We start from the raw sequence: 26,410 nt of genomic DNA, 5'->3' as shown, positions 1-26,410 counted from the left end.
TCCTATTACATATTTAGCAATTCCCAATTTCATATTTATAACATCAGTATCTTCTTTCATTACAAACATCTTAGCCTTCTAATTGTCATCCATGATAACCTTTATTATTAATCATTTTCTATCCCTTAGCCTAATCTGTTACTTCTAGGGATTTCCTAATTATCTTATATTACAGTGTCTCACTAAATATTCTTTAAATTTCTTCCAGTCTTACCTTCAATGGAAGAACGTAAACTAATATAAATTCACTAAAAATCAACCACCCAACAGATCTTCTCCATTCCACCTTTGTTCCACTCAGAGAAACGATTGGGAAATAAGACTCTAGAAGCCATGGCTGTGTTTGTTCTACATCTTCAACCGCAGGGAACTCTCGGACTCTACCGGGCTTTTGAGCGTCCACTAAGGACCAGGAGCAGTTCAGTTTTGTCCCTTTTTCATGTTGTTGTTTAGTCGTGTCCGACTCTTCGTGACCCCATGGACCAGAGCACGCCAGGCACTCCTGTCTCCCACTGTCTCCCGCAGTTTAGTCAAACTCATGCTGGTAGTTTCAAGAACACTGTCCCACCATCTCGTCCTCTGTCGTCCCCTTCTCCTTGTGCCCTCCATCTTTCCCAACATCACGGTCTTTTCCAGGGAGTCTTCTCTTCTCATGAGGTGGCCAAAGTATTGGAGCCTCAGCTTCACTATCTGTCCTTCCAGTGATCACTCAGGGCTGATTTCCTTAAGAATGGATAGGTTTGATCTTCGTTTTTTTGATGTTGAGCTTCAGACCATATTTTGCACTCTCCTCTTTCACCCTTATTAAAAGGTTATTTGTTTCCTCCTCACTTTCTGCCATCAAGGTTGTGTCATCTGCATATCTGAGGTTGTTGATATTTCTTCCAGCAATCTTAATTCCGGCTTGGGATTCATCCAGCCCAGTCTTTCGCATGATGAATTCTGCATATAAGTTAAATAAGCAGGGAGACAATATACATCATATACATCGTCGTACTCCTTTCCCAATTTTGAACCAATAAAGGCTTAATAAAATGAACCACGGAGAAGGGCAGTCGATGATAAATTTATGGTTTGTATTCGGTCAAATATTGTGCAAACCTGTAAAACTGAAAACGATGCATAAAATTTAAAAGAAATTAAAAGTGGCACTTTGCAATCCGTCTGTTTCTGGGAATGTGTTTGGCACCTTGCCTCCCTCCCTTCCATCAACGCAGTTCTAGCCTTAGGGTTAAGGGGGCGGCGCCCAGTCGCTCAAGGCCGCCGCCGGACTCCCGAAGGAAACTTCATTTCCCATCATGCGCCGCGGCAACATTCCCATCCGTGACGTGGCTCGATGCGATTTGGTATCGCTTCTGATGCTCCCTCATCTGTTTTCCTTTGGATTGAAATTCCTGTCAGGGAACCGGCGGCGGGGGGAGGGGGGGAACCCACCCTGGCGTCTTGCCAAAACCCTTTCCATTTTTATCCTCGCTCAGTCCCTTGCCCTCGCTTATTTCTCCCCCCTCACACCAAGAACAGGCAGCCTCAAACCCGTGAATGCCATTCTAAGGAAGGGGCTCCGCGTTATAAGAATTTCACCCCATAAAGAGCTGGAAGGGACCCCAAGGGTCGTCCAACCCCCTTCAAATGCAGGAATCTTGCGGGGGGGCGTATAAATAAAACGCTCCCCGTTCAACTAAACTAAGCGCCACTTGGGAGAAGGACATTTCCTTTTTTTCCAGGCGCTAAACTGTTATAAAAATCCCAGCCAGGCAGTACACTAGACAGCCCCCTTGCGGGTAGGGCGGGTTTACTGAGGCAAGTGGCCGTTGAAGGAGGTCCTCGGACGCGAGGCGCGTGCGCACTGGGCCGCCTCCGCGAGGAGAGGGAGGGAAGGAAAAAAGCGCGAGGGAAAGAGACGGAAGCCGGGAGGCTTTTCCTGAGGTACTTGGACTTGTCCCTTAAAGGGCGTGGTGTGGTGCGGGAGGGGGTGGGGCGGTGGGAATCGTCCGCGCACGCGCGGGCACTGGCTCCCTCATCCCTCCTTCCCTCGTTCGGTTCCAGAGGGAAGAAGAGGGGAGCGATGGAGCGCTGGGCGGCGGCCGCCGCTGCTGCTGCTGGCTGGCCGGGCTGGGCCGGGTTGTGGGAGGCCTCGTGGGCCCGCTGGCCGACCTGGGAGCTGCTGGCCGCCTGCGCGGTGATCGGCGCCCTAGGCTGGATGCTGCGCTTGCTGGAGAGGAGGCCCGGCGGCCGGCGCCGCTGCCAAGGCCCCGGACCTGCCGCCCAGGGGGCCTCCTCGTCCGCCGCCGCCTCGACTCCTCCGCCGCCTGCTGCCGAGGAGAAGCAGCGCTGCCGCGGGAGCCCCCACCAAGGTGAGAGGGAGAGACGCCCCACAGACCTCTCTGCTCCTGCGGCTTCTTCTCCTTATAGCATGTGCACATTTGGCATCTGAGAATCAGGGCTTTCTTGTGGGGAAAGGAAGGAGGGATCTCTGAACGATTATATATATATATATACAGTATATTATATATATACAGTATATATATATATATATATATATACACAGTATATATATATATATATATATATATAGTATCTCGTTTTGGCTCTGTAGAGTTATGATCCCTGGTGTGCGTGGGGAGTCCGTGCTCTGCAACAACTGGCAACAAATGCGATGGTGCTTTTTTCCTTCTCAAAGTACATTTTAATACTGTGGTACCTCGGGTTACATACGCTTCAGGTTACAGACTCCACTAACCCAGAAATAGTACCTCGGGTTAAGAACTTTGCTTCAGGATGAGAACAGAAATCTTGCTCTGGTGGCACGGCAGCAGCATGAGGCCCCATTAGCTAAAGTGGTGCTTCAGGTTAAGAACAGTTTCAGGTTAAGAACGGACCTCCAGAACCAATTAAGTACTTAACCTGAGGTACCATTGTATTTTATTTTCCTTCATAGATTTAATAGTCATTTAAGATTGTCCTTATCTCCAGTGACGTGGCTCTGGTTTTTGTTTTCTTTATTTCCCCTGGTGGTTTTTCTTAAGTTTGTATGACGCAAAAAAGCCCTAAGTGTTGGTCTTAAAAAATAGTAGGATGGATTATATCAGGCATCCCCAAACTCTGCACCCTCCAGATGTTTTGGGAATACAATTCTCATCATCCCTGACCACTGGTCCTGTTAGCTAGGGATGATGGGAGTTGTAGTCCCAAAAACATCTTGAGGGCCGAGTTTGGGGGTGCCTGGATTATATGGTGGTTTTGGTTTTGTGTGTGTCTCATGTGTTATTTGTAGGCCTTTGGGCAATAGAGGCCTTCAAGGTGGTGTACAAAGTGAATGCAGATGCATATTGGGTTAGATCACAGACACGTTGAAAATGATGAATTTAAGTTCGCCATGGCTAACAATTGATTTTAGTATGATTACTGGAAGTATGGCTTAGTTAAAACTCAGTAATAATAATAATGACATAAATGTGTATGGTATTTAACAAAGTGCAAGAGTGGAAATCCTTTTAATGTGAGAAGCAAACAGGAGAAAGAGCAGAGGAAGATGTGTGGAGACTGGCGTAAGCATATACCATGCAGATAATGTGGAAACAACATGCAGTTGTTTTAATTAATCAAGAACATAATGTTGTCTAACCTTACTTTTAATTTGTGTCTAGTATTTAGCATAATTCTCATAGTAGTTGTCATGTTGGAGATGAGTGTCATTATATTGTTACATGCCACCCCAATCTCTGCCCAGCGAAAACAAGATTCCAGGGGGTTCCAAGCACCCACCCAGCGTTGTGCTTCAGTGGAAATCAAGGCACATCAGAGTCTGCAGTGTCTAGGAAATATGGTTTATTCACACACATTTACACCTGAATCCTGCAGTGGAGGGGGGCACAGAACATTACACCCCCAGAGTGTCTCGTGGCTCCTCTCATAGCTTCAGCAAGATTGGGTCCAGCAGTCAGTCATGACCCCCTGCTCTCTTGATGCAGTTTCTCCCAGCCAGTGCACATGGAGTTCTGCCCAGTTTCCTCCTTGTTCCCAGAACACCTTGCCAAAACCTCTGTGTAAAAACCCCTCAGTTACCTGTTGGCTTTTGCTGTGGGTTAATGTCAAGGCCATCATTTCCCTTTGTCATTCTGTCTGGCAGAAAAACAAGCTCACCCTGTCTGCTCTGATTAAACCCCAGCACCCAAGAAGGGGGGGGGGGCTGAGAGAACTAGGGATAGGGAAGAGAAAAATACTTTACCCTGCTCATTCAGGTCTAATAACTTGAGATTTCAAGCTGTCAGAAATTTATATCACTAAAGTTAATGAGTTTGTACAGCATAGCCTGTCTTATCATACCCTGTAGTCTCATATTTTCTCTCTTGCACTTCTTTCTTGATGTTCCACTTGATTTCTTTAATATTTCTCAGTTTTTCTGCTTAAACCTTTAGATTTTTGTTTTTTAGTCTCACCCAGCCAGTTGTTGCAGATTTCCTAATTGCTTTTTTTTAAAAGAATTTTTTTAAAGTCTGCAGATGTACTTCACCTTGACCTAGTATATATTTTGGGCACTTTTATAAATAAGTGTGGATGATTCTTCCCCCAAATTGATGTACATCCCTATGTAAAGAGATCTGTATTTATAGTTACACCTCTATTAATACATCTGAACTGTCACTGCAAGCCTGCCTACTCCTGGGAACATTCCACTTGCAGAGTAATTGCCTACTCATCAATACATTTATTAAGATGAATTCCAGCTGCCATCGCTGACTCACAGTTTGGGAGTCTTTTCTATCACACATGGAGTTCTTATTGACATGAATACTTTAAATGTAAAAACCTTGTCCAGAAAAGTTAGCTCAGATCTCAATATTCTTTCTTACCATATTTCTTTTCCCTTTGCTCTTAAATAGATTTTCTTGTATGGGGCATGCCACCTACACTGTTTTACTCAAATATTGTGTTTGAGTTTTCCACAATATTTTTCTAATTTTGTTTTTAGGCAAATAAGAATTGCCTTTATCCTTGAGGAGCTAGGAAAAAGTGCAGTGGAATATTACTCAAGAGTGCTGTACCTTGATTATGTTGTTGGAATATACCTTATACCAACTGGCACAATGTTTGGTAGAACAGTGGTGATGCTTTTCACCAGGGGTCAGCAAACCTTTTCAGCAGGGGGCCGGTCCACTGTCCCTCAGCCCTTGTGGGGGCCGGACTATATCTCCTTATCCCTTTTGCCGCTGAAGAGGTACCCACACTTTAAAAAACAACTCAGCCTGTTAGAACAAAGAAACAGATTAAAATTTTCCTCTCTTTCCTAGCAATCATATCAGTTGGCAAAATCCTCTGTTTTATTTCTGTCAGATTCCTGTTTCCTGCTCTCTTCCAATTTTTTGCTCATTTTTTCTCCCTTAGTTGTTTCACCTCCAAAACTCAGGTCCTCATTTCTTTACAATTCACAGCCATCCACTCTAAATATTAACCCTTTTCTCTCAGCCTTCCCTCAAAATATCTTACCTGATCTCTTCTGATTTTTACCTAAACACTTTCCAAAAGCCCCATTACCCAAACTCCCTTATTACCACCACAACCTCCCTTTCTCTTACTATAAAGCCAGCGCCTTCTGTCAAGAGCTTGGGTGTAACCTTCCACGCCTCCCTTTCCATGGAGGCGCAGGTTGCAGCCACAGCAAAGATGGCATTTTCCCATCTCCGCCATATCAAGCAGTTGGTCCCTTACCTTTCTCACCCTGATCTGGCCACAGTGATCCATACGATGGTTACCTCCAGGCTTGATTATCGTAACTCGCTCTACGCGGGGCTGCCCCTGAAGCTGACCAAGAAACTCCATCAGATGCAGAATGCCGCGACGAGGCTCTTTACGGGGTCCTTGCCGCGGGATCACATTCATCCTGTGGTTTACCAGCTGCACTGGCTCCCAGTGGAGTACAGGGTCAGGTTTAAGGTGCTGCTTTTGACCTTTAAAGTCCTATGCAGCCTAGGACCCGCATACCTACGGGACCGCCTCCCCTGGTATGCCCTGCGGAGGCCCGTAAGGTCCACAAATAACAACACTTTGGATGTCCCAAGCCGCAAGGTGGTTAGATTGGTCTCAACTAGGGCCAGGGCCTTTTCAGTACTGGCCCCGACTTGGTGGAACACTCTGTCACAAGAGACTAGGGCCCTGTGGGACTTGACATCTTTCCACAGGGTCTGCAAGACAGAACTATTCCACCTGGCCTTTGGTTTGGACTCAGTCTCACCCGTATGCTTCCCTCCCCTTATGGTTTTGATTTATGGGCTACTATTAAAATGAGGCTGCATTTTAAATAGTATTTTTACCCGTATTTTAATAAACTAGTCCCCCCCCCATATTATCTTTTATTGTAATTTTATTGGTGTTGGCCGCCCTGAGCCCGGCTCTGGCCGGGGAGGGCAGGGTATAAATTATTATTATTAATAATAATAATTAATAATAATAATTCACCCATGATCTATCCTCTTCTGATAGCACCACCAGCCAGCATCCTCACCCACCTATTTTCCCTGACTGCATCCTAGTTTTCCTAAATAATTCTTAGGAATGCGTCTAACAAGAACTCTCATACAGTGGTACCTCTGTTTGCGAACTTAATCTGTTCCGGAAGTCTGTTCTTAAACTGAAACCATTCTTAAACCAAGGTGCACTTTCCCTAATGAAGCCTCCTACTGCCAGTGCCCTTCCACTGTTCAGCTTCCGTTCTGAGACCAAAGTAAAGTTCGCAAACCGGGACACTACTTTCAGTTTTGCTGAGTTCATAAACCAAATAGTTTGTAAACAGGGCTGTTCTTAAACTGAGGTGCCACTATATTTGGTTTTAATTCTCCTAAACTCAGACTAGTATTTGCATGCTTATTGATTTTGTCTAATATTTTCTTAGTAAATTCCCTTTTGAGACAAGTTAATTCCCTCTTGTTAGAATAAATTCACATTTGCTTCTCATCTGTTCTCTGTGTTAACTCTTGGGGTGCCAAACTCTGGGGAGTGACCAGGTCTCAATGCAAAAGACTCCTAGAATTGAGTGTCAGATTGCATGTGAGAATTGCAGGCTTGTGTACTAACTGCACCCTCCATAACGCAGTCTTATGCCAGGAGAGTCAGTTTACTTTGAATGTTAATAAGTAGCTAATCTGTTTGAAATTATTAACTTCACTGGGAATGTGGGCAGTAAGTTTGTTGTGACCTAAAAATAGAGGCAGTAGGTTAAATGGTTAAGTATATTTGATGTTCTTATCCCACTGAAATATTCTATTTATTCTAATCTATTTTAAAACTTCTTCCAGTTTTCCTTTTATGGTTGAATTCTTGCATCTGTTTCATTCTCTTTTTAAGTAGAAGAGCAGACGTGGATCTGAAGCTTCCTGCCAGATGCTTAATGACTAAGTACTGAAATGGTGCTCAGTATTCTTGCTGCTAGCATTAGTCAGTGTTTCTCAAACATGGGTCTTCAGCTGTTGTTGGACTACAACTTCCATCATCCCTAACCATTTGTCCTGCTAGCTTGGGATAATGGGAGCTGTAGTCCGACAACAGCTGGAGACTCAAGTTTGAGAAACAGTGCGTGTAGTTAGTATACAAGAGGAACAGTCTCCCTTGGGAGGTTGTAGACTTCGAGGTTTTAAGCAGAGGTTGGATGGCCATCTGTCATGGATGCTTTAGTTGAGATTCCTGCATTGCAGGAGGTTGGACCAGATGACTTTTGGAGACCCTTCCAACTCTACAATTATATGAAGTTACAGAGTAAATTGTTTGAGGCTGGAATTTATATATTTGAATACACAGGTTTCCTAAGAGGCTCTTACTGAATCATAGCTTTGAATTCTGTAAGTTACTGACAGTAGCTATATATGAAAAGGAATGCGGGTGGCGCTGTGGTCTAAACCACAGAGCCTAGACTTGCCGATCAGAAGATTGGCGGTTCGAATCCCCACGATGGGGTGAGCTCCCGTTGCTCGGTCCCTGCTCCTGCCAACCTAGCAGTTCGAAAGCACATCAAAGTGCAAGTAGAAAAATACAACATTAAAATAATGGAACATTAAAATATTAAAATGTAGCCTCATCGCAGGAGGAGAAGGAAAAGAAAAAAGAAAGAAAGACAGGGTGGGAGGTAATCAAATTGGCTCCAAGCCAAAGGCCAGGCGGAACAACTCTGTCTTACAGGCCCTGCGGAAAGAAATCAGATCCTGCAGGGCCCTGGTCTCATGAGGCAGAGCGTTCCACCAGGCCGGAGCAGAATTGAAAAGGCTCTGGCTCTGGTTGAAGCCAATCTAACTTCCTTAGGGCCTGGGACCACTAGAGAGGCAGTCCCGTAGGTACGAGGGTCTTGAGGGTCATCTAGTCCAACTCCTGCAAAGAGGAATCTTTAGCCCAGTGCGGGGCTCGAACCAACAATCCTGAAATTAAGTCTCATGCTTTACCAATGGAGCCATCCAGCCACATTTGCTAATCACACATTTGCCTTGTTGATAGTAAACATTTGTAAACTTGAGAGCTTACAAAGTTTTAACATTACATAGTGTGTTTAAATTTAGTTGCACAGTGCTATTATCTTCCCACACAATGCACATGATTGAGATAAGATGTATTTCAAAGTTGTCTTTGTAATCTGAACCTTTGCATTCAGAACAGAATTGCTAGTGTAATAAACAAAATCTTCCCTTATTCTCTTATGGGGGACACAAGAGCCCTTATAGAGTCCTTTGTAGGTTCTCCATCGGTAGGAGAAAATAACAGAGGCCAACCGGAGAATATTGAGAAGCAAAGTAGCTAGTAAGCCTGATTGGCACGAAATATTCTTAAGAGTTGCTTTGAGCAATGCTTGTCATACACCTGGGTTTATTAAGATACTTCAGCTGCAAAAGGCCAGGCGCCCAAAACAGATACAGGAGAGTGCTGGAGTGGTGTAAATTCTCCCCTTGCATTTCTAGTTAGTGCATTGATCTGCCCAGCAAGCACCTTATCAACCCTTCTCTTCCCAGTTGGTGCAGCTATCCACTAGTGTGAGAATTTAGTATCTAACTTTGGAGACTTCAATTTTATGTACACTGTTTCAACCTGCACATTAAACTAGAATAGTCTCAGTGAGAGCCAAGCTAAGCAACCCTTGGGAGAGGATTCGAACATCATGGGGCCAACCACCTCTGAGGAAGGTATTAATGAATGAACAGGTTCACATGCAAGCAAGCGTTCCTCCTTTAGGGATTTAAAAACTTACCATAGGGTTCACACAGCCCCAATTACCCCTTTACCTTTCACTTGCCTATTCTTTGATAACAATGAGCTGACTTATTAGGAGAAATTGCTCTTCAGTATTTGAGCCCTCAAAGCTAATAATCTGTTTGGTTGTCTTTTCATTTGGTGGCGGTTGTTTTTCCTCTCTAGGAACGGTAACAATGGATGCTATTTTATCACGATTAAAGCAGCTAACTTCTGACGAGCTCAGAGAAGAGATCGTTAAAGCTGGACAGAAATGTGGGCCACTTACACTTACAACGAGATCAATTTTTGAAAAAAGATTGGCCCAGGCACTGTTGGAACAGCAAGGAGAATTAGAGTCAGAAACCTCGCTTTTGAATGGTGGACTTGGAAGTGCTGCAGCTGATGCCAGCCAACTGCAAACAAAGAAACCTTCAAGGAATCAAAATGGTCACATAGGCTCCTCTGAGGATGGCGATTTTGGGTACAGTATGGGTTTGAACCCCCCAGAAGAGGAAGCCCTAATGCACAAGGCAGACAATGATTCTCTGATCAGTTCTCAGACTCCATCTAAGGAGCCTCTGCTATACTATGGTGTATGTCCGGTTTATGATGATATATTGGCAAGAAATGGTAATTTATTTTTATTTTTACCACTGCAGTGTAGCTAAAGATCAAGTTAAGCAAATGTACCTTTCATGGAGGAAAAAGAGTGCTATTGGAGAATAGTAATTGTGGTTAATTTATTTTACAGATTAGTTATTTAAAATGTATACCCTACTCTTTTATAAAATGTCGAGGGTGGCCAGCATTTAAATTTTTTAAAAGTGCCAAAAAACAGAATCATGTGTTCTTTCATATAGCCTTTTCATGTATTTCTAGCTTCAGGTTTTTTCTATATTCATTATTACTGTAGAAGAGTTTGTTGGTAATCTACCAATAAGCATTCCATTGGGAAGTAAATTGAAAGGAAATTCTTGCAATTAAGCAGTTTTCAATAGGTACTACAAGCCAGTGTTAGAAACTAAGATGAAAGCTAGGAGCTAAATGGCACCTTAAACCTAAGTTATGGGCACAACAATGGATTGTCTAGGCGCGCTTTTTTGTGTGTAGCAGGAATACAAAGTTGAAAATGAATGAACTGCAGCTAAGGTATTATGTTCATTTTTCACCTGGTCTAGTCCTTCTCCTGCCCACCCCTCTAATATTCTTAAGAGGGTCTCTTCTCCAATCTTCAGAGAGTAGCTGGAAGTGGGGAGGCAGAAAGGGTCCTCCTTTCCTTCCACTCTGCAGTTTTAATCTAAAATCTTAGGCACAGTACCACGTCCAGAACTCAGAAATTTCTTGCTGTAATGAAATTCCCTGTCGCAAAATGCGCCTAATACAATGGGAGTTTCGAATACTGCTGCAAGCCTGAAACTAGAGAATCTAATGTTCTCTCTTTGAGGAAGCATAATCCTGAACAACCAAGGATGACATAACAGCTCTTGGGATGCTCAAAATATTTCAAGACTGATCTCGGTTCCACCCTTACTTGGTATGGGATTAGATTTGAGATTAAGTATTTAGGCGACTAATGCTATTTATGGAGTCAGTCCTAGAATATACAGATACTATTTTTAAGCTGCAAGAATACCAGATGTGTACAAATATCAGAACTTCACTGAAGAATTAGCCTAGTTTATCTCAATATCATATTGTTATTTTTTTATTATAGTAGCAGAGGATATTCTGGATGGGAGTGGGAGAATGCATGCCTTAGGCAATGAGAACTGTGTTCAATAAAGATTTTTGACAGAGTCACATTGATGTAGTTTGGTAGGGAATTTTTCAATGGCTTGTCCTTTCTTTGCTTGCTGATGAAAAAGTGTTTAGGGTTGCATCATAATCATGATGAGAATGATTTGTAATGAGCCAGATTTGTGGCATTAGTGCAGTCTTATCTCGATTGTTCTCTTTCTCTGTAAGACCCCCAAAATTTGGCATATTACTACAAATTTGCTATCAAAAATGTATAAGAATTTAAGCCTCTTTTCCTGAAAGTAAAATTCACCAAGCCAATTTTGAACTCACTTGAGCATTTTCTCCTGGAGACTACCACGATGGAAATAAACTAATTTGATTTGTTTCTGTTCCAGAGAGGGTGCATGTATATGAGGATAAAAAGGAAGCCTTGCAAGCTGTTAAAATGATAAAAGGTTCAAGATTTAAAGCTTTCACAAATAGGGAAGATGCAGAGAAATTTGCCAAAGGCATATGTGACTATTTCCCATCTCCAAACAAGCCCTCCTTATCTTTGTCGCCTGTGAAAGTTTGTTCGGTGTTCAACAGAGGTAAGTGGAGGCTTTTAAATGTTTTCCAATTCTTTAACTACTTAAGTGGCTTTTGGAGTTGGGACTGTAGTTTATACTTAAAATACTGCCAGTGCTGTTCTTTTTCGTCTTTTAAAATGTAGCTCTGAGAACTTTATTATGATAGCCATCGTGTGAATTCCTAAACTCGTTTAAAACTTATAAATATTCTTTATTTTAAAATTAATGCTGAAGGATCTGTTCTTAATTTACCTGCCTAGAAGTTCTGAACAATAGGTATACAGAGTTTGCATATAAAATAACCTGACATACTTTCATGAGCAAAGATCACATCATGAGTAGAATGCCATTTTTATTTTGATAGACGGCTTATGCTCTCCTGAGATGGAAACAGTTAGTAAAGAGAGAGCCAACAGTTACAAAAGTCCTCGTACGCAGGATCTTACCGCCAAGCTTCGGAAGGCAGTTGAGAAAGGAGATGAAACCGCATTCTTGGAACTTATCTGGAGTAATCCTCGCTATCTCATTGGCTCTGGAGACAACCCGACAATTGTTCAGGTGTGGGAATGGTTTGGCCTTTGCCAAAACGACGTTTGAATTAAACCCTTTGCATCCTTTCCCCAACTTGCTAACCAAAGGAAATGGCTTCAAAACTCATCTGCACAAGAGATGGGCATAGTGTTAGTTCTACAGTGTTTTTTGTGCTGCTTCTGGAGGCTTTCTTTCCTGTAGAGTACCTTGGGGCTTCACTTTTTAAAAAAATGATATTGGGAGGGGGATGAGGTTTGAAAACAAAATCAGCAAAAAAAAATACCGTATTTTTTGCTCTATAAGACTCACTTTTTCCCTCCTAAAAAGTAAGGGGAAATGTGTGCGTGTTATGGAGCGAATGCAGGCTGCGCAGCTATCCCAGAAGCCAGAACAGCAAGAGGTATTGCTGCTTTCACTGCACAGCGATCCCTCTTGCTGTTCTGGCTTCTGAGATTCAGAATATTTTTTTTCTTGTTTTCCTCCTCCAAAAAGTAGGTGCGTCTTGTGGTCTGGTGCGTCTTCTAGAGCGAAAAATACGGTAATTAAATTTGCTGGCTGTTTTTGGAAAGTCTGTAACCGAGGGTGACTAGCTTTTGTGGCCCCACCAACACCTTCCATCCCCTTCTGGGTGCTACATGCCAGAAAAGTAGTCATAGCCACCTCACAGCTGACATGCACACACAAATACACATACACGGGATGCAGATCTTCCATCCTTTCAATCAACATTGTGCTAAAAAAGCAGAATCTTGTTCCTGTTTGTTACAAACAGGTTTGCTCTACTCTCTCTCTCTCTCCCTACACTTTAAGCCAGGCATAGGCAAACTCTGCCCTCCAGATGTTTTGGGACTACAACTTCCATCATCCCTGACCACTGGTCCTGTTAGCTAGGGATAATGGGAGTTGTAGTCCCAAAACATCTGGAGGGCAGAGTTTGCTTATGCCTGCTTTAAGCTGTAAAAACTGAACAAACAGGCTCAAATGTTAGCAATAATTTGCATAAACATGAGAGAGGCTTGTTCTCTGAACAGATTGTTGTGGGGCTTTACTAGTATCCCCAAATGTGCGATGTTTGCTGTTTTCCAAATTCTTAGATTTCCCCTCTGAGACCTAACACCATCAGCTTGCTAATATAGAGTTCTCCAGGTAGACTGAAGGCTTTACAGTATATGTTTGTGTTTCCTGAATTTTTGTGTATGTAAGATCTGGGGGGGAAACAACAACATTGCTGTAAGCGAATTCCTCTCTAGCAAATTGTTCAGATTTCATATTTAGTGAATGTGTACTTATTTCTTTTTAGGAAGGCTGTAGATACAATGTCATGCATGTTGCGGCCAAGGAGAATCAACCTGGTATCTGCCGGTTGCTATTGGACACTTTGGAAAATCCTGAATTTATGCGATTGATGTATCCTGATGATGATGAGATAATGTTACAGAAGCGCATTGGGTACATTGTTGACCTTTATCTTAACACACCAGATAAAGTGGTGAGTTTCAGTGTCTCACTGGTTTCTTTTTCTTTTTGTTTGTGTTGGATACTGAAGAGTAAGACTGCTAGCCTGTTATTTTAAATGAAGTACATATGGGGTTGGATCCAGGCTACCAATGCATATCCACTGGAAATTAAGCCCTTTTGAGTTAGAGGGGACTTAGGCCCAGGTAAGTGAGGACTGGATTGAAGCCTAAAGATAGCTCTGTTAGACTAATGTGAAAAGTTAAGCATTGTCTCATTGAGAAATATAAAGTGCAAGTAATTTAGTCTAGCTCCAGTGCAGACTTAATTAAAAGCCAGTGTGGCTTAATGCCATATTAGCAGTTGGGGCAGCAGTAGCAACCTCCACATACTGTGACTGTTATACATCACTGCCTCCCCCTGCCTTCCACAGTCACCACTGCCTTTTAAAGCAATATTTTTTTTATCTCTTGTTGTTGTTACTCTTGATTATCCCATGGAGGCCTGTTGTCAGACAAGATATAGTAATGTTTTTATATACGTAGTTTTAGAATTGAGGAGTTACGAGTCTGGTTTGCAACTTAACCCAGCTCAGGTTTGGACGACACAACAAGCTGCAGTATGTGGTTTGTTACTCCCTGTGCACCCAGGAGCTGGAGAGGACTGAGATGTGGACATTTAAGCAGTGGGCTACCAATGCATTGCTCATTTGTATTAAACTATAGTTAAACACTAATTTATGGGTTCATGTGATGGGTGAACCCAACCATAATCTGTTTTGCAACTTAAATGAGTTATCAAAGAGATTTTTAAAAAAATTTAAATCAACAACCCCAAAATAGCCTGCTTAAAAGGAAAAGTCTTCATTGTTCATCTAAATGGGGCAAGCCTATGAACGTGGTGGATCTCAAGAGGTAATGAAATTCCAGAAGTCTAGTCGGATAACGGTTAAAATCAAGAATCGGCACCTTGAAATTAACCCACAAATGGGGCAACCAGTGGATTCCTGCAGTATTGGGGTTAATATGTGGTTATGTGCATCCTAACTCTTTATTTATTAATACACATAACTTTCCACATACCTCAAGTGAGCGTCACATGGATCTTGTTCACCCATGCAAATGAAGAGGCTTTTCCAAATGTACATATATATTTAGGTGAAAACAAGGGTCCAGAATAGGAAATAATTGTATTTTTTCTTTTTATAGGGATTTGATACACCACTACATTTTGCTTGCAAATTTGGGAACCCAGATGTGGTTAGTGTGCTTGCTTCACATCCAGATATTGTAAAGAACCCAAGGAACAAGTACAACCAAACTCCAACAGAAGTAAGTTGTCCTTAAAACATGTTATGACCACTTTGGTTTTTGTTTAAATGTGACTGTTCTTTACCTTAGTGCTCTCTGGTAGTTTTCTGCCATGTAAGTTGGCAAAATCCTCCCCAAATTATTTGTCGCTTGCAGTGAGGTTTTATTAGTTAAACCTATATTTCCTGCCAGTTCGAAAGCACGTCAGAGTGCAAGTAGATAAATAGGTAGCGCTCTGGTGGGAAGGTAAACAGCGTTTCCGTGTGCTGCTCTGGTTCGCCAGAAGCGGCTTAGTCATGCTGGCCACATGATCTGGAAGCTGTACGCCGGCTCCCTCGGCCAATAAAGCGACATGAGCACCGCAGCCCCAGAGTCGGTCACAACGGGACCTAATGGTCTGGGGTCCCTTTCCTTTTACATTTATGAATTATTGGGACAGAAGTGCTGTCTATTGAGCTGTTCCAAATGGATAGATCAGTACAAAATGTACAACTACTCTGTTCTTTAACCAATACCTTGATGCTTTTTTCTAACAGGTAGTTTGTGAAAGAAGTAAAAATAAAACTGTGGATCTGAAAGAGAAAATCAGGGAATACTTGAAAGGTTTGTATTTAATATTGGTTGTCTTTAGAGGTTCTGCAGAATACCAAAAAATTGTATCATTTAACTTTTTATTGGATGATGCCAGAAGCAAATAGCATGTATTATTTTATGTAACTGGGGTATTAAATAAAATTTACATGGTCTCTGAAGTAGAAACAGAATGATCCAGTATCAAGTGAGAATTTTATTTTTGAATTGTAGGTAAATTGAAACAACAGACCTAGGTAGTATTTAAGTGTATGGTAAACATTCCCAGAAACTTAACACCATTTTCAATTATTTGTAACCTAGGTCAGTGTTATGTGCCACTCTTCAGAGCAGAAGACAATGCCTCACAACCTGTGATTGGACCACCTGTGATTGGAGCACCTTGGTCACCTGATCAGTCAGATGATAGCCCTCATGCTGCTTTACCCAGATATTTTGGCAGCCCCAAAGATCCTGTGCTGACAGTAAGGGCTTATGGAGGCCCAATGAGCCCTTCTAAGGTAATACAGTGGTACCTCGGGTTACATACGCGTCAGGTTACAGACTCCGCTAACCCAGAAATAGTACCTCGGGTTAAGAACTTTGCTTCAGGATGAGAACAGAAATTGTGCTCCGGCAGCATGGTGGCAGCAGGAGGCCCCATTAGCTAAAGTGGTGCTTCAGGTTAAGAACAGTTTCAGGTTAAGAACGGACCTCCGGAACAAATTAAGTACTTAACCAGAGGTACCACTGTAGAAACCAAGAAAATATTTGGTCTTGTTCTTCCTTTTTGGTGTTACAGTCATACCTCGGGTTACAGACGCTTCAGGTTGCATTTTTTCGGGTTACGAGCAGGCTGAAACCTGGAAGGACCGGAACGGGTTACTTCCAGGTTTTGGTGGTTGCGCATGCGCAGAAGCGCTAAATCACAACCCTCGTGTGTGCAGATGTGGCCCTGCGGGTTGTGAACGTACCTCCTGCATGGATTACGTTTGCAAGCGTCCACATGGATCACGTTTGCAAGCGTCCACTGTACTTTGGGCTATCATAAACCTGGATTAAAATGAAATCAAGTACACCTGTGCAGAATCGGGCACATTCTGTAGAACTGTCTACAACAGGGGTCAGCAACCTTTTTCAGCCGTAGGCCGGTCCACCGTCCCTCAGACCATGTGGTGGGCTGGACTATATTTGGGGGGGGGGGGGATGGACGAATTCCTGTGCCCCACAGATAACCCAGATATGCATTTTAAATAAAAGGACATGTTCTATTCATGTAAAAACACGCTGATTCCCGGACCATCTACGGGCCGGATTGAGAAGGGGAATGGGCTGTATCCGGCCCCCAGGCCTTAGGTTGCCTACCCCTGGTCTACAAGTTTAGGAGCACAGGTGAGGTTAGTGTGCTTACTTCAAACCCAGATATGTTAAAGACCTTCACATGCAAATTCTTCCCTCCCCCCTCAACCCCCCTCTGTGGGTTTAACATTTCCTGTAACCCTTCTCAATCTGGGCTAAATAAAACCAGCCTTGGTGAACTTGAGAACTTGCTGTGAGGAAAGCTGGGAGACTGCTTGAACGAGTGGAGGGAAATTCAAGTCAAACGCAATCAAAGCATAGTGAGGACTCATCACTGAACCTACCTAGTGGCAGTGAAGGCGGCAAAGAAGGCGTGCTTCTTCCTCCATCGCATCCTCATTGTGCCGTCCAGCAGTGCAGGCCCTTTTACAGTCTGGCACTTATTTTACTTTAACATGGGTTATCTAAGAATTTCACTTTGTGGGGAGGGGGAGTTGGGTGTGTGCAGGTGGTACCGGCAGTGCAATCTTGCAGCCCAAGCCAATCTGTTAATTCTGGTTATGTTAACATTGGACTTAGGTTTGTTTGCCATTACATAGACCTGAAAGTACAGCAGAACCTTGTTTATAAAGGGCTAAATTTATAAAGTGCCACACTGGGTGTTCTTTGCAACTATCAAAATAATAGCTCCCTAGAGGTCTACATTTTATCTATATAGCCAAGCACCTTATTGGCTCAGAGGAATTAATTGCCCTTCAGTGTCATAATCTTAAGCACACATGCAAAAATATATTGCATAGAAAATAACTGCTGTCTTCAGATGTCAGCTATGGAAAAGGTAGTTGGAAAGAATTAGATATTTTCAATTTATTTTTTCATTTCAAGCTTATTGATAAATTACTATTTTATTCCTTGGGGGGGCATTTATGTCCTGCCCTTGTACTGTAAATATGCCACTCAGACTTATAACATATAAAACTGAAATTTCACAAAAACCAAACTCAAGCAAGATACAAAAAAGAGCTTTTGAGGGAAGAGTGCAATGGCATCACAAAGGGTTACATCAGATGGGCCCCTAAGTTGATTGGAAGTTTGCATGAAAGCTGGATGGTTCTGGATGACTAAAAGATGCTCATTCCAGATTTTTAGGAAGAGAAGATTAGCATGCTCTAGAACTACAGTAACTGAATACAATTTTCCTCCCTTAAAGGCAGAAGAGTTCCACAGACTTTGGAAGACTCCACCTCGAGAGCGAGCAGGATTTTTTAACAATCTCAGAAAATCTGATGTGGAAAGAGGCGTTGAAAGAGTTGGAAGGTACATCAGAATTAATGCATGAAATAATATAGCAACAGGAATAAAAGATATTTCAATTGTATTAAATATCAAAACTTGGTAAAATGCTACGGATGAGAACAAACTGCATCTGGAGAGGCTTAGGAAGTTGTTGAGAAAGCTCCCAGCTTCTATTAAGGTCTATCTGTGCATAAAGGACAGAGAGAGAATGGAACTTTGGAGGTGGCAGTGTGTTCTGTTAACTTAATTGACTGTTTATTTTAAAATTTCTATACTGCCCTTTATCTGAGGATTTACAATATAAAAACAAAACAAAAAACCACAATAACAAACAAAATTAAGTTTTACACAAGCTTTTTAAAAAGTCAATTTTAAAGCATATTCTGGCTCTTAAAATGAATTTATAACAACTCTGTGAGGATCACTTGATGATGACTGTCTGCAAATCTACCTCTAAGATTTGTCATCATCCGTTTTCTGATTTCCATGTCGTCTGTCATTTTGTCTTCTTCGATTGCACCTCCATGACATGTATCCATGGCAGCTTTTCATCTCTCTCACTCCTTAAGGGCCCAGAATGTTTCAAAAGGCAAAAATTCCCAATCATTTTGTTTTGTAACTAAAATGTCCAACCTTTGCTAAAACTCTTAGCCCATGCTCTGATCACAGCATCCAGGATTGTGAACACTCTCTGCTTAAATTGAAATAGCGTCCCAATAAAAGCTGACTTCTGCAACCATATGAAAAAGATCTTGATATTGTAAGAATGCTGAATTCTGCACTGTTATTTTTATCCTTTCTGGTCTTGCTCATTCAATACACAGCCTACTTTATTAAAACCTCTTCCTCATTGGCTTATTCTGACTTCAGTGCAGAAGTCACTGCGCTGTTTTGTGCTGAGTTCACGTTTTCCAAATCCATGCCAAGCTTTTGGTTCATTAGCAACTTTGGCTCATTCCCTTTCTTATTCTCCTTCCCCTTCTTCCTTCACTTGCATGCTTATGTATTTTGCCATGTTGGAACCTCCTCTACTTGTCAGGCAATCCCCATTTTTCCTGCACCCTGCCTTTCCCGAACCATTTCTTCTACACCTTTTCACTTTTCCTACCACCTGGCCTTATTTGTATCATCTGTGTTTTGTAAGTGCCAAATAAATACATTGCAGAAACAGGAGCAATGCTAGTAGGCTTAGCAGTGTAGTGCATACATCTATATGTGCTCTGTTTTTGGAAAGCCTTTGTCTCTTTATTTCTCATAGAATGCCTAATTCATCTTGTGTTAAGAGTATTTTATGTGCCTTTAAAGGTTTCATTCAGTAATAGAATTTCTGTTGAGATTGCTCGTATGCTTTGACAGTAGAAAACAAGATGGGATGGAAATTATTCTGAATTGTTTTTTGGAAATGCGGGAATTATAGCAATTAAAAAGAATTTGGTGAAGGCTTATGGTCATGCTTGGTGCAGAATTCACTTGTTAAAAGTTTTTTTACAGTTGATGTACAGACTTGGGGCTGGTTAATTAAACATGTGTTTTAGTAAACTTGTCAAATTAATTTTATGTCTTCACAAATGATTCGTTCTATCTTGTTTATTGCAGGGAGTTAGCTCATGAACTGGGGTTCCCTTGGGTTGAATACTGGGAATTTCTGGGCTGTTTTGTTGATCTGTCTTCCCAGGAGGGGTTACAAAGGCTAGAAGCATACCTAAGTCAACGGGAAATGAGCTATAAGGCTCAGCAGGAGAAAGGGGAGAATGAAACCCACAACAGATACAAAACCCCACAGCTTTCTGGTAAGAGCAAAGCATCTCTTAGTAGCTGAAGGTCAGAAAATGTTTGATTACTGAATAGATCATTTTTCAGACGTTACAAAATAAATCTAATAAAAATTTCTCAAGTTTTGAGATTTACCAGTGTTAGATTAGTTGCTTAGCGCAGGACACTTTAGAAGTATAAGTTAGAGCAGTATAAGTTTCTTGGGCCTTTGGGCAAGGCATTCTCTGTGGGGCTCCCTCTCACAGAGTCTCTGAGGCTCCTGTTAATGAGACCCCTGCTGGGATGCGAACTCTAGGCAAATGCCTATTCATGCCAATCCTTGAGGCCAGTATTGAACTGGAAGGTTGCTGCTTGTTAGTATATTTGGGAATAATAAAAATGCAGAAATTATGATGTCGGGTTCTTGGGGATGGGCCAAAGAATTAAAAAATCACTTTCATGTTGCTGGGACTTTCAGAACATGCCTTCCATGCTACAAATTGAACTCCGTAGCCTTACTGACATTCCCCACTGTTACACTTGGAACAATCAGGTCTAAGTGATAGTTGCCCACAGTTGTATCAAACTGTTTTATAGTAGAGGTGCTGAACAAATAGATTGTATTCTAAACAGTGTAAATAATATTTCTTTTGAAGACTTCAGTCTCTCTTATAAAATCTCTCCTCCCTCCCCCCCAGCTGTGAATTGAGTTTTGTTTGTAAGCTTAAGGGGGGAAACTCCCAAGTTTTATGAAGGCAAGGGCTTGTAGATGGATTCTTTGGGTTTATGCCATCCTGCAGCAAGGATGAGGCACAGGAATTGCTGTAGCTGTGTAGATGGCAAAATACTGGTGTTGTGTTCAGTCTCTCCCCATACCAGCCCAATAAAGTGGGGTAACTGCTACCCAGAAAACTGTCAAACTGGATGAGGAATATCAGTGTACTGAGCAAAGGGGTTAAGCAACAGAGTTGACGAGAGACAAGCAGAAAATGCACCCCTGTGTTGTCCTAAATGCATATTTTGCCACCACTGAACCAGCTGTACATTCTGTAGATGGAGGTGGGACATGTGCTTGTTGGATGGAAGACTTAATGTAATTGGCAATATCTAGTCATACGGGGCGCGGGTGGCGCTGTGGGTAAAAGCCTCAGCGCCTAGGGCTTGCCGATCGAAAGGTCGGCGGTTCGAATCCTCGCGGCGGGGTGCGCTCCTGTTGTTCGGTCCCAGCGCCTGCCAACCTAGCAGTTCGCAAGCACTCCCAGGTGCAAGTAGATAAATAGGGACTGCTTACTAGCGGGAAGGTAAACGGCATTTCCGTGTGCGGCTCTGGCTCGCCAGAGCAGCGATGTCACGCTGGCCACGTGACCCGGAAGTGTCTCCGGACAGCGCTGGCCCCCGGCCTCTTGAGTGAGATGGGCGCACAACCCTAGAGTCTGTCAAGACTGGCCCGTACGGGCAGGGGTACCTTTACCTTTACCTTTAGTCAGTCATACGCAAGAGTAGAGTAGTCATTGAAATTAATGGGCATGAGTCACTCTTTAAGTCCATTAATTTCAGAGGGTCTGCTCTTAGTCAGATATGACTTAGTTGGATATCACTCATTGGGTATAAGGGAAGGGTGACTGAGCATTACCAGATTCTGGCTAGAAATGTTTCCCCAAAACTTTTCCAATCTGTGCAGGTATAGCCCAGCTCCCTCATCCCTAGGTAGTTTTCTCAGACCTGCTCTAAGGAGCTGCTTCAGGCTTTGAACAGATACTTGTACAAAGCTTCCTCAATTAGGTTTTCACATCATCTGGCTACTGCTTGATTGCAAGCTATCTTCCATGCCCCTTTAGCCAAGGTTACATCAGTCCAGGCATTATTTTGGTTGGGGATTTCAAGTCAGCAGCCCTTATCTTTCAGGGAGCAGTATCTGACAGGTAAAGGGTAGTGGTGCCCCATCTTGCATTCCCAGTTGTGGTATAGAGTGAGGGTAACTAAAATGAAACCAAGACATAGATGTGAGCCAGTAGTTGGAAATCTCCAATTTCCAGTACTGATGAGAGAATGCTATTTGTATTTCAGTGCTGGGTCAGGTGACATTGTTTGTTTGAATCTGACTGAGTCCCTTGAAACAAAGTGGAATATAGAACGTTTGTTATTGAAAAGTGACTAGTCAGGTGGATGAGATGTCAGACACTAAAATTCTTTTATTTTGTTTTAAAGGCAAAAGTAAAAAAAGCTGCAATTCTATTTCTGTTGGGGCATTTCTTGATGATGACGATATGAGTTTGGAAGAAGTAAAGAACAGGCAGAATGCTGCCAGAAATTGCAGCCGAACTGTTGCATCCAATGAACCAACCATCACTGACATCAGAAGCTCAGAGTGTGACATCCTGTCCATTGAGCGGACTGAAAGCATAATGCCTGCAGCAGAAACGTCTGATAGGCACTCGGAGAAAGGAGTTCCTGCCAGTAAAAATGGATTTTGTAGCCCTGTGACCAGCGATAGGACAGTAAATCCTCATAGGAGGCACCCAAGTCGAGGAGAAGAGTGCCTTCCGTCTCCGGTCTCCAATTTAATGGAAAAATTTGATAAGCTGTCTTGTCAGGATCAGATGGTAGCAGGAGAATGTTCACCAGAGAAGTCAAGCCAGGCTGCCACAAAAAGCGGGTGTGAGAGTGCTCAGATGGAAAATACAAGGCAGCTTAGAAAACCTAAGGACCATCTCACTAAGACTTATTCACCGCTTCTCAAGGCAGGTGCAGCTGCTGAGGATACAAAAATAAGGACAGAAGAAAAAACACCACTAGAAGTGGGGAGGCTGTCAGCAGAAACTGATGTCCGGGGAGGGGAGACAAAACAGTCTTGCAATTCTGAATTGCAGTCTGAGATGTCCTCGCAATGTCTCCTAAAAGTCTCATCCTCAAACGAAAAAGCCAAGCAGCTGTTTCTCTTAGGGTATGAAATGGACTGTTGTTTAACAAACTGACCTCGTCTTGTGGGCAGTAATCATTGGGGATTGTGGCACTGCCAAATTCTGTTTTCCTAATCTAGCTCCCTTTCTGTCTCTAGGGAACAGCCAACAAAGCTGGACAATGATGTGTTAACAGCATTACATGGGTTAGAGATGGATCCACAAAAATACCCTGCTATTTACAAGTGGAGTGTGTCCGTTCAGTCCTACTCTCCTTCTGACCGGCAAAGGTATACTTGGTTTCAATAAAAGTTAGCTGATGTGCTCCATGGCTATGGCTTGCTAAAAGGACTAAACCTGGTCTGTGTGGTACAGCTTATAGGTTTACAGTGTGGCCATGGCATAATGCTTGCTAAAGAACTGATTGGCCAGCATGTTCCCCTCCTTTCCCCAGTAGCTGGTTCTTACTGGCAGGGTAGGAAATTCGCTCTGCCTTCTCTCCTCAGCTTGAAACATGAGGTAGAGGCATAGTGCCTTCTTCAGTACCTGACAGGCAGTTGGCAATCCTGTCATGTGCAAATACAAGCAGAAGTGTTTACTTCTAGTTTGGAGGTGGGACAGGGTCAAATCAAAACTCTGCAGCTACTTTTAAGGGTTCACAGTTCCAAGACTTTCTCACCAGAACCTGGCTGACCTCTAGGCTAGGGGAGGTGTCAAGTCTTGCATAATACTAAGAACTACAGTGGTACCTCTGGATGCGAACGGGATCTGTTCCGAAGCCCCATTCACATCCTGAAGCAAACACAACCTGCGTCCGCGTGTTGCAATTCACCGCTCCCGCACATACGTGTGACGTCATTCTGAGCGTCTGCGCGGTGAAACCCAGAAGTAACACGCTCTGTTACTTCTGGGTTGCTGCGCGGAGTGCAACCCGAAAATATTCATCCCAAAGCTACTTCAACCCGAGGTATGACTGTAATTAACTAAACTGTTCTACAGTGGTACCTTGGGTTACAGACGCTTCATGTTACAGACTCCGCTAACCCAGAAATAGTACCTTGGGTTAAGAACGTTGCTTCAGGATGAGAACAGAAATTGCGCGGCAGTGGGAGGCCCCCTTAGCTAAAGTGGAACCTCAGGTTAAGAACAGTTTCAGGTTAAGAACAGACCTCCGGAACAAATTAAGTTCTTAACCCGAGGTATTTGATAACCACCTGGACAAGGTCTTTCTTAGAAGACAACAGTCAATTTACTTACAAATGATATTCAGTGATAAATGCTCCCATTTAAATATAATGTCTCAACTATATGTGGGTATTAATATTGATATCTAGTAGAACAAAGGTTCTCACAGCAATTCAACTTCTCCACCGTGTTACATTTTCCTGATATATAAAAAGTGTTGTCTTTTCTTCCAGCTGGTCAACTCCATCACTAAAAGGAAGATTCAAGTCTCAAACAGCTTCAAGCCCTTCAAGTGGTCTGGCATGCTGTAGCCCAGGAAAGAGCAGTCCAGTATTTGGTAGTCCTGGGAAATACAATGTAGGTGCTGCCAGCTTCTCCCCCGATTCTGGGAGCCCTGGATGGTACAGCCCAGCATATGTGAACTACGTTATGTTATCTAAGCGCCATCACTTCTAAGCACCCGCTCATCCATTAGAATGTGACTCTCTTTAAAATTTCAGTTCAGTATTTTTAAAAGGAAGGCGTAAAATAGGGTGTTGAAACACAAATAATGTACCCCAAACTCATTTTATTTATTGCTGTCAGAGAAAGGGCTGCTTGTAGCAAATATTTTTATTCCATTTACCAGATTATTGGTGATTTGCAGATTAGTAAGTTAAATTAGAGCACCTGAAGAGTTTAAGCATTTCCTAGAACCTAGAAGTTACTTTTCTTGGACATTTATCCATGTCCATTTTACTATCTGTACAGTGCTTCTCACTGGGATCCCTTTCACTGTAGCAACTGTAGATTAAAGGGAACTCAAGGCAAGCTGTCAAGTTTTAAGGTCTTCCAGTTGAGCTGAAAGGAGGAAAGCTCTTTTCTATGTATGTAGACTGCAAATTTATAGTTTGTTAATTTCTCTAATTAGAGGTATTTTAAAAGAGCCAAACACTTTAGTGTCCTATGTTCTTAATGATAGAAATTAATATTTTGTATCCAAGCAATTTCTCTACCACAATCCCACCTATCATGGGCAGATTTTTCTGTTCTTCAGGGGGGCAGGGCACATTAACTTTTAAATGAAAGGCAAGTGCTAAAGTTTGTTAGCTACAGGAAAACTAATTCCCTTTTGGAGACTTCTGGAATAGATAATGCAGCTGCCATTAAAATAGTCAAACTTCGGGCAGCTTAAGTTTTGACATTTTGAAACGACTCCTTCAGACTTTGATAAAGTCTGTGTTATTAGTGGCTGTATTCACTGCAAGCCTTTTTAGTAGCCTAGATCTCTACTGCACATAGAGCTGTCGTAGCTTCCTTATACCAGGTGTGAGCATTTTGTATACTGTTTCTGAGTGTGATGTTTTGGTACAAAACTCCAGAACTGCACTTAAGATTCTTCCAGTTTTATTAGTGCCTTTTGTAACATTTTTATCTTGCTTTTTAATAAGTGCTGTTCTCTTATGTAAACAATAACCATGTTTAACTTTCCAACACTTTTGGATGCAGGTTTTTTTAAGCTGTTCCCTTATAGTTTAAAGACTTGAAGAGATGCTGTAACCATCCATTTATTATTTTGTATATTTAATGTAGGTGGTCTAAATGTAAATTACAGAATAAATATTTCCAGATTGGCTGGGTCTTTATCATTATCCCATTGTTTAAATGGGCATGCAAATATACAGCCTCTCTTGGGTGCACCTCAATTCCCTTACATGACTATTCTTTTCTGTATAATTTTCCATTAGAAATTAGAGTGCTGTTCAACAGATATACATATTGATGCTGCCTTCTAATATAGGTTTCTATAACTTTGACAAGAGACTATAGAAGGAATTTCTTGACTTCTGTAGTGGAATATTTAGAGGTGCTTAATTTTAGAAGTCAGCTTTTATAAATCTGTCACCATGGTATATGGTTATCTAGGAAGTCCAAACCAACTTAAAATAGCTTGCTGAAAACAGTATCACTCTGAGGTACGAAGCCTTCCACAATATTGAAAATAAGCTCTCAACACTCACTGATCTTTAAGCTAATATATATGCCACTGTTCCAAGGCACAGCTGCCCCTTATGTGAAGCTCTCTATGGTGTATAAAGAGCATTCTTGCTTAGAATCTTCAGACTGTTGGTTTTTAAAGAAAACCAACTTTAAAAAATTGACAGTGTTTTGTTGTAACTTCTTTGCTTTATCCTTGTTATGCGTACCTTTTTGTATTTAAGAGTAGGGGTTGTAGTGACCAAGTCATACTTGGAGCAGACCCAATGAAATTAAAGGACCTAAGTTAATCATGCTCATTAATTTCAGTGGGTGTACTCTCAGTATGACTCACATTGGATATAACCCTGTGTTGCAGCAGCACAAGCCGATCAGTTTGTAACACTTGCCAGGGGGGCGTCTAAAGGGTTAGTGTTAGAAACATATTAATGTTTAGAATTCACATTCGAGTCCTTTTTGTCAATGTGTTCAAGTGAATTTTTAACAATCTTATTAAATTTGTTTATTTAAAAAGCTCTTGCCTCTATTTAGTGCTTGTGTGTTGCAAATATATTCTTTTGCAAATTGGACTTCATTCTTGCCCCCAGCCCCTGAGCAATATCGGCAGCAACCTGGTAGA

General features: G+C 42.2%; 1 protein-coding gene across 2 annotated transcripts; it reads left to right on the top strand.

Moving 5' to 3' along the window:
• Positions 1–1,326: 1,326 nt before the first annotated feature.
• Positions 1,327–26,304, top strand: ANKLE2 (ankyrin repeat and LEM domain containing 2). Of its 2 annotated transcripts, none has more exons than XM_083418180.1 (13): positions 1,327–2,354; positions 9,391–9,837; positions 11,343–11,537; positions 11,881–12,074; positions 13,348–13,536; positions 14,711–14,833; positions 15,349–15,415; positions 15,707–15,903; positions 17,892–17,998; positions 19,574–19,767; positions 21,938–22,673; positions 22,788–22,919; positions 24,048–26,304. In XM_083418180.1, the coding sequence occupies exons 1-13, from the start codon at positions 2,066–2,068 to the stop codon at positions 24,268–24,270; spliced, it is 3,093 nt and encodes a 1,030-aa protein (XP_083274306.1). In that variant the 5' UTR covers positions 1,327–2,065; the 3' UTR covers positions 24,271–26,304. The 2 variants fall into 2 exon arrangements, with proteins under 2 accessions (XP_083274306.1, XP_083274307.1); XM_083418181.1 differs by having other exon boundaries at positions 1,423–1,926.
• Positions 26,305–26,410: the final 106 nt, after the last annotated feature.

Source organism: Podarcis tiliguerta, assembly GCF_965153285.1.
Source record: "Podarcis tiliguerta genome assembly, chromosome: 16".
NCBI lineage: Eukaryota > Metazoa > Chordata > Lepidosauria > Squamata > Lacertidae > Podarcis > Podarcis tiliguerta.
This window is presented reverse-complemented; position numbering and strand designations above follow the sequence as displayed.